At 36.8% G+C, this 13,795-nt stretch overlaps 1 protein-coding gene across 2 annotated transcripts in view; it reads left to right on the forward strand.

The window, feature by feature from the left end:
* LOC149548443 (ethanolamine-phosphate cytidylyltransferase-like) overlaps positions 1 to 13,795 on the forward strand; it is a 153,533-nt gene that overhangs the window by 114,346 nt on the left and 25,392 nt on the right. For both annotated transcript variants that reach the window (XR_016354028.1, XM_089792512.1), the window contains exons 5-6: positions 2,397 to 2,464; positions 2,752 to 2,872. Coding sequence is in view for 1 of the 2 variants with exons in the window: in XM_089792512.1 (XP_089648638.1) it covers positions 2,397 to 2,464; positions 2,752 to 2,872 (189 nt within the window). In the remaining variant the exon portion in view is untranslated. The remainder of the gene's footprint in view (positions 1 to 2,396; positions 2,465 to 2,751; positions 2,873 to 13,795) is intronic.

The following is a 13,795-nucleotide window of genomic DNA, read 5'->3' on the forward strand; positions in this document are numbered from 1 at the left end:
AGTATAGTAAGATATAACACAATAGATACTTTATTCATATACACAATATGCACTTCACTGCTTACAATATGGTTCTGATGATTACAATGATTCTGATGATTACCTTCATGTTCCAAAGTCCCTTCTGGATGGTGTACATATACTTTCTCGAAGGGGTGACTCAATTGTCATGCGCTCGTTTGGATACTATTCTACCCGTCAGCTACAATATAGAATTTTCCTTCCTTGATATTCCTCTTCCCGAGAAATTGCCTCCCCTTTGTATCTTGTTGGTGAACCATGAAAGTGTCTACCTTTTGTAATAATTAAGTCACCACCCTTTATGTCTCATGTTGGAGGCAGTTGCAACTCATTTCATGCATTTTGGCTATTTATCAAACTTGATTTAATTTGAAATATAATATTTTTTTAATTTATTATTTTAATTTTTATAAAACCCCATTTCAAAAAGGAGATGTGAACCATTCATCTAGTCTCTTCCCAAGCTCATTCAATTAGAGATCCCTCGATTCCCATTTTTGGTTTCATGTCCTCTTTGTTAGATGTTTTCCTATCGTGGATAGTTTTCCTACTACATGAGTTCTTGCCTCAATATCTTGTTTGTGACCCCTTCACAATCTTCAAAATACTTTTGGCACTTAAAAACAAATCAAAATAAGACGAAATATTTACTATAACTTATGTCTAACTAGAGCTCACTTTCTTAAAAATCTTTCAAAAATTGATTGAACACCTTAATATCATAGTAAATACATCAAAACTACTTTATATGACCTCAAGTTTGGATAGTAGTAGGTTTGATATGTCTTTGATCAACCCTCTAAAAGTTTTCACCTTTTTTCACAAGTTGAAAGATATGCGCTTTACAATACAAACTTCTAAATGAAATGTTGTTTTTGCCTTGTTTCTTGTGTTCCAAATTTCAAGATCATGCCTTGATATCTCTTGTAATGAAATAACTTGCACAAGACAAGAATATAATAGGAAAATATGTTACAAATAATTGATAATATTAAGCTACTTTGAGGGGCAACCTCCAAACGTGAGCTATTTCTAGGGGCCTGCTTCCATTAGTCTTCAATAAGAATTAAATACACAATATGATGATAATTAACTAACAACTACCTCCTATTGACACCATTCTAATGTTACTGCTGCCAACCAAGCTGACTTAACTATCTATATTAGACTGTATAAGTCATCATATAACTTAATTGAGGGTTATGCTAGCTGCAAGTCGGCTACACCTATCCTTATGTGAACTATGAGTTAGATGTCTACTGCTTTCCTTGATGTTTTCTGAAGCAGTTTGAAATAAATATAGATATTCTTGTCCAACCATGTGCCCATGTCTGTTTGTAATACGTATAACCTGAAATTTAGAAGTTTCAATGCCAAATGCAACTTTGATATAATACCAAGGGGACATGAAAGCTCCACTTTTTGTCTTCCTAGAAACCTCTGTTTATATCCATTCAAGTGCCTCTTCCACTTGTGTCTGATTTTTTGAGGGGGACTTATTGCAGGACACGGGATGATGATGGTGGGATGTTCAAGAAAAGGGACAGCAGAAGGGATTGGAGGAGGCTTTTGAGAAGGAAGTGGTGGAGAAGAAAAGGGATATTGGAAAGGTTTTGAAAATGTATGTAGATATATCTTTGGGTGCAGTTGGAGTAGCAAAAATCGAGTGGGAGTGAAAGAAGGAATTGGATAAAATTTAAATAATGCAAGTCCACCTTGGAATCTATTGCATATGTGGAGGAGATTTCACATTCTTTCTTACGACCTTGAACTTTCATGATTTTTGGGGCTGAGTTTTTGACACATAAAGCCTTAAGCTTTTCTCTTCTTTCTTATTCATCATGTCCACTTCCTCCAGTGACTCATGTACTTGTACAACTATGATAAGAGAAAGAAACCAACACTGCTTTTTCTTTTGACTAGGCTGAGATGTGCTTCCCGATTTCTGATTTATTATTCTCGCTGTTCATGAAACTCCTGAAATCTTTGCCCCAAAGTAGTTCATACTTCTGTCCGTCACCTGCTTAGTTTTGTCTTGATTTGAGGAGTATCAACCTGCGGTTCTCTTTTGAGTATTTTAAAGGCACCATGTTGTGTGTGTGTTTCAGTTTTTGGAACTAAATCTTTGGATTGATACAATTGTAGAAAGGTGCACCTGTCCACGATATAATGGAGAAAGGTGGGTAGGATGTAAACTTGCCTAATTTTGTTGGGTCAATTGACAAATATCATAGTTGGGATTACACGAAAGGATAAATTGGAGTTTGCTAGAAAAATGAGTCATTTTTCCGGTTGAGTAGAGAGAATTCATCCCATGCCGAGTCGTTGAAGTCATAGGTACCCATTTTAATTGAAAATTCATGTTCTTTATGCAGATACTAAAACGTGCTCGAGAGCTTGGGGATTTTTTGCTTGTTGGTATCCACACAGATCAGACTGTCAGGTAAACCTCATTTGGTATCTTTGTGCATGAAGAAAAATTCCAAATTGATTCTTCTGTTTGTTGTTGGATAGAGGTTGACTAGTCTTTTTTAATCATGTCTGGTTTGTTCCGATAATAGATATAGCTTGAATAAGTGACCATAAGTTCTATGTTTTGTATATGGCCTAGTTTCATTCATGATTGCACAAATATAGTAAATTATTATAACAGATGTCAAAAAGACTTTTAATCTTATGGCGGTTGGCTTGGTTGTTTATTTTCTTATCTATGCCCTTGTGTTATCCCAGTGTTCACCAAGGGCCTCATCGTCCTATTATGAATCTTCATGAACGCAGCCTCAGTGTGCTAGCTTGTCGATATGTGGATGAGGTTATTATTGGGGCTCCATGGGAGATCACCAGAGATATGGTTTATTCATTTTCCCTTCATTTCTCTTTGTGCATTTTCCTTCAGTTATTTTCCATTGTGATATTATGTACTGTTTTTTAATTTATGCCTTTTATCCTTTCTAGTTATTATAAATGCAGAAGATTTGACAAAACAACTAGCAATCTTTAGATAATTGCTGCTTTTATATATTTGCCGATCTTCCACGTTAACCATGGTAATACATTGCTTCCATGCAGCTTTCTTATAGTACCATTGTAATTTATAAATTACTTGCTTCTAGAAAGGAATATATATATAAAAGAGCACATTATCTTAACACTGCTAGTTAATTTGTTATTATATATATATATAATAACAAATTAACTAGCAGTGTTAAGATAATGTGCTCTTTTATATATTGATCTTTGGCATTTATCATGGTAATACATTTCTCCCACTTAAATTCCTGATATCATTGTTTTAATTTGTGATTCACTTCCTTATATCACAGGATATATTTCTATGCAGTTATTCAGTTAATTTTTTGCTATGATACACTTTAGGTGCATTACTGGACTTTGTTTGCCATGATCAATGAAGCTCTGCATTCTTCTTGTGCTCGTTGGTAGATTCTTTCTTAGGAATAGGCTATTTCTAAAAATCTGTTTGTTCTTCAGTTGTTACCTAGAGTTTTGTAGGGCAGCTATGGAAACAAAAATATGTATTATTATTTGCAATTTGGGGTAAAAGTGATTGCACAGCTTAGATAAAACTTTGCATTTCCACTTCAGCTACTGAAGCTTATTGCAAGAAGAGCTTTTCCAATACTTAATAGCAGCCTGGGCTATATTAAAGATGGTTTTCGGTTTGATCATGCCAACTAGTTTTATACTTCTCAAATCAGTGATTGCATAGCTCTTTGGTTCTGAGATTTCTTAAGGATATCAACATTTTTATTCTGTTCTGTAAAACAGGATTTGCTTCCACCTTCCAACGTTTTACACTTGAGTTTCAAAAGTGAGCACACTCTTACTTGTTAGCTATCTATTGTATTAGGATTCTGCATGATGATTTATTTTGTAATGAAATTAGTATTCAAATTTAATAAAAACTCTTTTTTGCTCATTCATGGATTTAGTGGATGTTTTTTGTCATTGAGTTTTGTGAAATGTATTTGCTTTCATTGTTCAAAGAAACTTGAGCAATTTTTTGAGTTGCTCAGTCACAAAGTTTGGGTCTGCCGAGCTTTAGCCGAATCAGTGTCTGCCAACTATGCTGTGTAGTTTGTGTTGCTTAATGTTTGAATAGTGACTTTAGGGCTTGCACATATTGCAAGTATGCATGGCTTTGTATAATTTTGAAGTGAACTTCTTTGTATGTATTTATGAAACTATACCAATGGCTGTGAAAGACAATGAGAATTGACTTCCATGAATTTGAGCAATCATCTCAGTAGTTTTTGAGTAATTAGTAATTACTTACCATGGCAACTTCGATGGTTCTACTCTATAAAATACTACTGTACATGTCACAAAACCGTGTCCATTATCACAAAACAATACTATTAAGATAAGATAGGATAAGATAAGAAAATATAATAATATTAATGTTTGACAAACGACCACAAAAAGGTCTATGGGACTGAGAGTTTACAACAAGACAGCTGACAACAATAGGAGCACCAAACAGTGTCCGAGAAAGAGCAAATAGCAATAAACAAGAAGAAGAAGAGAGAGGTGGAGAAAGAGGTGAAGACAAAGACTAGGAGTCCTCTCTTGGCAAAAAGAAATCAGTCATAGAAGGATAAGACTGCGAATGAACAAGAACCCAGAATTGTCTCTATGAGCTCATGGAGGAGTGGCGCTGACATAAGAGACCGCCTCTATGGGGTCTGGCAGACCTGGAATGGCCAATATAACTGGTAGAAGTAGATGGCCTTTTCATACTTCGCAAAGGAGATAAGGGTTTGAAAGAGGCAGTAATGAGCTGATCAGAGGTATGCTGGTGAGGAAGTAGTGATTGTAAAGTACTATCACGGAGCAGGGTGGCTTCTTGAAGATATAGTGCGAGACACCGCTGGTCACTGTAACTGAAGAAAGCTGAAAGAGAAAAAGTCTCGGAACAAACAATAAAATCTTTCTCTGATCTCATAGAAGATGGGCAACAAAAAATAAAGTCAGTCTCCATCTCAACCTTTGCTAAATTACATAACTTATAGATCCATTCTCATGATGGTCGGTTTGAGCCCGAAGACGGTGAGAACCAACTTTGAAAGACTCTAGGGAGATACACAAGGCATGAAGTGGACCAGTACACCAAACAACTTTCTTTTTGTTGTATGAAATTATAACTATACATCAGATCTTTAAATTGTCTTATTGATTTGACTTTTCAGTAGCTTTAGGCATCCTTTTTTACTTCCTTTTGCACTTGGAAACAACACCAAGAAGTGGACCAGTGCACCAAACAATTTTCTTTTTGTTGTGTGTAATTTTTATTTTTAAAAGAGGGGTAAACGCTTTGACCTGGAGCTATGAACCAGTGAGGCCACAAATGGGGGACCTCATCCCCATTAGATTCGGATCTTGATGGCAAGGATAAAAATGCAACAACTTAACCATCACAACATGCCACTATTGGCTTGTTGTACATAATTATAACTATACACCAGATCTTTAAATTTTCTTATTGATTTGACTTTTCAGTAGCTTTAGGCATCCTTTTTTACTTCACTGAGCTGGCATTCCCCGAGCTTTTATGCATTTTTAATCTATGTTCATTTTTGTGGTTTTATGTTATGAAATACTCTATTTTCTGTTTTATGTTCTGATATTCACTCTGCACAAATTTGCATGGCAAATGGACCCTAACAATAACTTTTGAGGGGCAATAGTCTATACCACAATGGTAAGTTGTTTGCCTTTCAGCTGGGAGGTCTTGGGTTCGAGTCTTCTCAACCTTAATAAATTATAATAAGTAATCTCAACAAATAACAATTAATCTAGGCTTCGGACCCATTACCCATAAAAAAAACAATAACTTTTGAGATAGAAACTCTGGAAAAGTCTAAAATCATCAATTGTATTATTTTTTATTTTAGTTTTCTTGGTATATTATTTGTGGTTTAATATATGGGGCCCCATCCTAACTACAACCATTTATAGACATAAAAGCACTCCACAAGCTAAGCTAACAAGCAATTATAATTGAATTTTCTTAATTTTACCTTTCTTGCTTTGTGATCGCATCACTATAGATGCTGATGTTTGAATTTTAATAGATTTCTTACTTCACTTAACCTCTTTCCATCCACACGTTCTCTCATCCACATAAGAATGCATAAAAGAGTAATCCTTATACAATAATTGTTGATTCATGCTGCTAGCAGAGATTCTTGAAAATGGAAGGCAACAACCCATGCTTCTTCAGTCAAAAAAGTAAGAGGTCACTCTCACCCTAAATTACTACCAGCTGTCAGTTTTGGAGATAAAGGACACAGCACATATTTCCTCACATGAACAATGACAGGTAGCTGTGGATTCTTTCCAAGCTCCATGAAGGCTTTATGTTTCCATTCTGATAAGACTGAACCAGAGATTGCAACCCTAGAGGCTGAGACTGGGTGATTGTTTCTGAGATTTGGGTGGAGATGAGTAACGAAACTGTACAGTGGAATAGGCATAGCTTTGTTAGATCATATGTCCTCAACATAGCTGCCCACTCTATCCTTTTCCACCTCACTTGACAAGTCTGGAGCCATGTCACCTGTTTCGCATTCTTGGGCTTCTCCTTTGAGCATTTAGCAGCAGTATGACCTACCTCAAAGCAACACTTGCATCTAAATGGGGTATTTTCTTAGTCTAAAACTTGACTCCACATTTTCTCACCCAACTTTAAAACCAAAATGTCTCAGACAACCCTTTAGAAGTGCCTGATTTTACTAGAATGTATGTTGAAGAAGAATGCATCAGCTTATCTATTTTAAGATCTATCATCTAGAATTGACCCAGCAGATTTCAAATCCATTGAAAACATGTATCCATGCAGAGTTGAAGTGGCAAGTCTAATAAAAAATCGCATGATAATAGTGGGCCATAACCCAAGATAGATACAACCTCTAGCTTGCACCTATTGATGTGGTGGGATAAAAAGATCCTCAACACTAGGGGATATCTCTATAGACCGTTTTAGATTCTCTGGCCAAATTTTTGTTATGCACAAGTGCAAATCCGCTAGCTGTGGCTACTACATTAACTTTTCTTATTAGTTTATGACATGAAAATTTGTATTCTTCACTAATCATCTCCTACCACAGGGCAAGTATCAGAAACTCACTTGAGCAGGGAATGAGATTCAACTGTTGTATTTGGGATCGTAATCCTGCTTTTGCATTTTTACCTTACACAGAACCCATACTGTTTGCTAAATGTTCCATTTCATTTGTGACACCTCTGCTCTTGATATATCGGATTTGTTTGCATAAACTCATTTACACCATCATGAATGTTTTGCAAGGTGTGGTCAGAGTGCCCAAGGTGCTGATCCCTCTCCGTCTCCTATCTGTCCTTTAACCACAAAGCTTCCCACAACAGGAATCTGTCCTTTAAGCAGGCAATGCCTTTTGAAATTCCATGTCTAAGCATGCACTTCTCAGTTGATTAACAGTGTGCTTTGAGACATCTGTTTGTATTCTGGTGTCTTTGTATGTATCCAATGTTTCTATCTAGGACTCTTGATATAAAGCACTTTTGAGTGTGAACAAAAATCTGCTTATTCTCGGAGGATGGGTAGGCTTCCTTGCCTACAAACAAACCAAGACTTTATTAATAACTGTTTTATTTTTCATTTTAAATCGTCTTGCTCTTCAGAAGCAGATTCTATTAGAACACAAATTATTGTTTTTGAGAAATTGTTTTTTATAGTTTTTTCAGATGACTTTGTTTCCCAAGTTTTTACGATTTAATTTTTTAAAGTACGAAAATATACCCGTGGAATGATATTGTTAGCAAGCCCATAATCATTTTACATTTGGAAACTTAAGAAATTTTCAGTCTGGTCTATTTCATTTGCTTTGCCAGTCAAACTCAATTATGGTGCAAAAACTGGTTTTAAGTTGATACAAGGTTAGGAAGCTTGATGGCTTAGATGTGCAGTTTGAATGTTCAAGAGGTGTACTATGCAGAAAAGTAACGAGAATCGGAATCGGATCAGAATTGGCAAGGCTGAATTGAATCGCGAATTGGCCATGAATCGGCAAATTTAAAAAACCCTTGAAATTTAGAGATTTTAACAATTTAAAATTTATTTCATGCACCTTTTATTGATCATAACTTAAACACACTATAACATCATCAAATAGAAGCCAACATACATGAACATGGAACATAAATGATAAATCCATCACACATGTTACACGTAAAATGTAAATTGTAGCTGAAGTAAGTAGAAATCATAGGATCATAATGAGTCAAGTCATAGAATGTATGGAAGATGAAAATCTATAAGGCATCAAATTATGAATGTATATAAGATGAAGATCCATGAAACGTATGTCTATTAGTATCTGTAAACAAAATGAAAAAACAAGCCTCGAGCTCAAGTCTCTGTTAGAATGATTTAGAATAACTGAGGGGTGGGGGGTGTGTGAATTAGTTATCCTTAGGTCTAGATGTACCAATTGAACTTTTAATCACTTCAAATACTTCAGATCTGAACATTTAATAGCTTGGTCTCTATAGCATACAATTAGTGACATAAACTTGCAGTTCACTGTTCTAATAGTAAAAAACTTGTAGAGTGCAAAACATCAACAGTAAAACATCTCACATGACATCCACACAAGTATGACACTAGGATTTAACATGGAATTCCAATTTGGGAAAAACCACCAGTAATATGTCATCAATTTTTCACTCTTTTGAAGAGAGCTTTGTTAGGAGCCAACTCTATTAAAGATTACAAAACACATTGTTAAATGTGCATTTTTAAAGGATTTAATCACCCTGTTAGGAGTGGCCTTATTAGAGAGCTTAAGAACATTCCATTAGAATGCAACGTTGATTAAAGGATATACATGTTTCTAGGTCAACCTTGATTAAAGGATTTTAAAACTGATACAATGGTTAGAAAGTAACAGTAGGTTGATCTGCCAAATACAACTCACTTTGCAAATACAGATCACTATTCAGTTCATATGCCAATCTATTGATTGACCTCCATTATCATCTTTGCCTCTGATCTGCTAGACAATCCTTCAAGCAATCATTCTTCACCTCTTCACAACTCTTCTCAGCCTTCTGCTCAAGTTTGCCAATCAACAACATCAACAACTATTCCAATTCTAATAGGTTAGCCCTTGTGCCTAATTAAATAGGCAATTCTGATCTTTTGCCGCTTAAACACCAGTGCAGATCTTAGTGTTATGTCAGATTCATCGAATACTTCCATCATTTCGTCTCCTCTTTTATTTTCTATAAACTTCTCCAAATTTCTCCTTGAATTCTTACGTAGAAACGCTCAAACATGGTTTCCCTTGAATTAAATGCTCTAGGTCATCCATCCTTATATTCAAAATGCTTCACATATTCCAAGAAATCAATTGTGTCGGCTAGAAATCATGATTTCCTCATAATCTGTCAAATGTTGTCCCTTTACCAACACAGTGTTCTGATACTCGGTCATCATTGGATTACTTGATCACTATTAACTTTTCTGTTCGGCATATTTACTGTCACTCAGTCAATACTGATGCTAGGTTGACATTATATTTTACTCGGCTTATACTGTCACTTGGTCTACTCTAGCATCTCTCGACATAAACTACAAGTTCCTTAATCTTTTGCTCTCTTGCTTGGTCAAGCCTATGCATTTAGTCATTCTTTGATCACTTCTTCTGGGCTTCAGTACAACTGTCATCTTTACTTGTATTATGATTAAACAATCATATTATCTTTTCAAAGTCTAACTAATCAAGTGCCCATTGTAGCTCTTTATAATTCAACCTTTCCTCTAGGTCCTTTTGTTATGTTCTCTCAAATCCTCTTCATCAATCATCTTGATATGACACTCTAATTAGATAGAAAATGTCTTACCAATAAGGTTTGACATCAATGACAACATAACAATTGTCTCAATTGTAGTTTGCAAGCCTCGTCATCATCCTCAAGCTCGGTCGTAGCCTTAGGCTCAACTTCTGAGTATCTTGTCTGCCTTCTATAAAGGTGTCTAAGGCAAGTCCTATAGGACTGCTAAGCCATAGGCCCTGCATGTAAGATGGGCCCACGAAGAACATCATGAAGGCCTGTATCTGTGCGTGTGCGTCTGCATTTGCATCTGGCAATGCCTGAATGTGCTCTAGTTGCCTCCTTTGCCATGGCCACAACCTCAGCCTCTCTATCTTCTTGGTCAACCCTTTCATGGTTTGCCTTAGTGAAGACTAGATCCACAGCCTTAGTTAGCTACTTTGATTTTGGATCAATCTCTTCCAGAATGATTGGAGAGGAGTCAATGCCCAAAATCTGTTTGATCCTAACACAGAGGTTGTAATGAACAAAGAAAAGATCATTCAACCTTTGCCCAGATAACCTATTTCTCCTCCTCGAGTGGATATGCTCGAATATGGACCAACTGTGTTCACATCCAGAAATGTTGCTTGGCTGACTCAGAATACGGATGGAAGTTTTTTGAAGTTCTGGGGTTGTGGGCTAAGCATTTGCCACCATCTATTTGAAATAAGGGAAAACAAAAACAATTAGTCTCATTTACAACTTTAAAATTACAAAATAAAAAATTAAAATGCACAACTCATAAGCCATAAATGTAAGATTCAAGAGTATATTTCTGCCATCTCCTATCAATGATCTCCCAATAGGGGCATACTTCTCCTGCACTTTTACATATTGGGCTCTAATGGCCTCCTTGGCCTTATCCATGCCCTCATGTATGTAGCCCATGGAGGGCTTCTCCCTGTCAACAGTTCGTAGGAGAGATACGAGGGGCTTAGTGACATGGATACAATGTAAAAAAACATTTGAGTCAAAACTTAAATATAAAACTAAAGTAAAACTAAATCATTAAACAATTAAATAATAAATACTAAATGTTCAATTGTAAGAAATTTACCTCAAGGATTTCTTGAGTAGGTTTCCAAAAACCATACTCATCAAAGATGCGATTTGCACATCTACCCTTGCAGTGGTCGTAGCATAGGAAGATGTAGTCCACTCCTACCCATCCAACATGCTCCTCAAATCTGCCCTTGATGTCAACAAGGACTGCAGTGTGATGAAATTTGAGACAAACCTCGTGATTCTTGGACGAGCTAACTCCTTGCCTCCTATGTAGTCCCTCATTTTGCTAAGGATGAATGCATGATTTTAGACAAACTTGCATATTTTTTTGACCCTTTCTACGCATGATTTGACCCACTCAAGATTGCCAATTTCCTCCACCATGAGGTCAAGGTAATGTGCCACACAAGGAGACCAAAATATGGTGTAATAAACTTTACGAATTCTGACTACTGAGTTCTAATCTAGAACTTGGGTATTTTGTCAAACAGTTATCATGCAATCTCAATTCCTTCAGTAGATATACATTCTGTAAAAACTACACCACTGCTTATTGATTCAATTGTTATAAGTTGATAAGATTAACCAATAATATTCCGAGAACCCACCAAGTAGGATCAGACTGAACTTAGAATTTTAATATTCATATCAAAATTGATGACTGTAAGGCAATAATCCTCCAATTGCATTCAGAAGATAAAATAACAATATTACAGTATTGACAAATTAAAAAAAGTGCAGGAAGGCAAATAAAGATGACAAACCTGTAATGTTGGTGTAAATGGTGGGGAGGCTAGTGATTGCATTAACCTTCAACTTATCACCATTGCCGATATTCCAACTAGCTGCTGTCTGCTACACCTTTGAATGTTGCCTTGACTGATGGAGGGAGTTGACTCAACCCGTGAAAGGGAGAATGATCATTGCATTGGTGAACTGCTATGCCGTGGGGACCTTGGATACATCCTCCCTCGTTCAATTCCAGTTGCAACCTATGCATTAAACCCAGCTATGAGACCATTACTCAGCAAACCTTCTAGTCCCGTGGTTCTTTATTAGTCTTGACCTCTACTTATTCTGGCATTTGTGCTTTGTATTTATAAGACAATGGTTTACACGACATAGAGTGAGAACTTAGTACCTTTTCCTGTGTCCAAACTGTTAATAACAACCATTAACCATACGCTCATTGGATGAGTTCACTTGCTATGTTCTTGTGATAAGAATTTTTTCCCAGCTAGATACGAAGTTACTGCTCTTAACCAAAATCTTGCCTGAACTGTACGACAGTCCAATATGAGGGGTTGGGGTGATGTCCAACTTCCTCGAAAAACTAAACTCGAGTGATTTGGTCCTCAAAGTTTTTGGCCAGTAGCATTAAAGCAACCAAAAATGTCAATGTATTGAATTCATAAATTTTTGTGTGTTCAAATCCCAAGGTGGAGTCTCTTATTTATAGCCTCGAAGTCAGGGAAAAGTGTTAAAATAAGAGATGTGGGATAAAATAATAGTTTTCTTCCCATAGTCACTTAAGTCACTTTATAAAGTAAATGACTTTTAAAACAAAAGTAACTTTATCAAAGAACTTTTAATTTATTAAATGATGAACTTAAGATAAATCTCCCATGTGATTGGTAAGCATCCTAATTGTTGATGTCGTTAATCTATCTGGATGTGGAGATAGATTAACCTGGCGCCAAAGAACTAATGTGAGGAAGGGGACATGACAGTCCTCCCTTCCCGGGATTACTTGCTCTCAAGCAATCTCAATGCTGGATGTTGCAAAATTGACTCACCTTCCCAAGTGGCATCCTCATACAGTAAGTCTTTCCAACGAACTAGATATTTTCTGACGAACCTATTTCGCAACTTCCTTTCCCTGGTCTCAATCACCTCTGCCAGCTCCAAAACAAGCTTACCCTCCTCATTAAGCAGAGGCAAACCCTCTAAAGGAACAATCTGCTGGCCAATGGCCTTCTTGAGGCATGAAACATGAAATACGTTGTGGATTCGGCTGTCACCTAAAAAATCCAACTCGTAAGCAACCTCACCAACCCTCCTGGTGATGCAGTAAGTCCCTAAAATTTGGGTTTAAGCTTTTCAGACCCACTTCTCTTTAGGGAGCTCTATCTATATGGCTTTAGATGAAAATAAACCATGTCACTGAACTCAAGGCTCCGCTCAATACAATGCCGATCAGCATGTAACTTCTTTTGGTTCCGTGCCTACTAAATATTATCCCTAAGGGCTTTGAGGATATCCCGCTGATCCAAAATCCAATCTTTGGCTAAGGGCACCCTACTGTCCTGTAATGCCAAATCAATGAAGGAGAGGGGATCATAGCCATAGAGAGCGCGGAAGGGAGTCATTTGAATGGACATATGGTATGTGGTGTTATAGAAATACTCCCCCAAATACAACCATTTGACCCAAGCTCTCTGCTGACCTACAATGTAGTTTTTCAAATACCCTTCCACCCATTTATTAACTATTTTGGTCTGACCATCTGTCTGTGGGTGATAACTGGTGTTGGGTGTCAACTCGATACTTGCCTGTCTAAAAACCTCCTGCCAAAAGCTACTAAGAAACCTGCTATCTCTGTCATTCACGATGGTCTTGGGTAATCCATGAAGATGAAAAACCTCTCGAAAGAACAACTCTGCCACTTGAGAGGCTAACTAGTCCGGTGCAATAGCAAAGAAGTGCGTGAACTTGGTTAATCTATCTACCACCACAAAAATACAATCTTTGCCCTAGACCCTCGACAACCTTGGAATGAAATCCATGGATATACTCTCCCATCTCTGAGCTGGAACAGGGAGTGGCTAAAGTAACCTTGCGGGAAAACCCTATTTTGACTTGTTCTGCTGACAAGTCTGGCACTCTCTAACAT

The sequence above is a fragment of the Cupressus sempervirens genome, chromosome 7 (assembly GCF_028749045.1).
Source record: "Cupressus sempervirens isolate cs-2001-9-10 chromosome 7, ASM2874904v1, whole genome shotgun sequence".
NCBI classification, from domain to species: domain Eukaryota; kingdom Viridiplantae; phylum Streptophyta; class Pinopsida; order Cupressales; family Cupressaceae; genus Cupressus; species Cupressus sempervirens.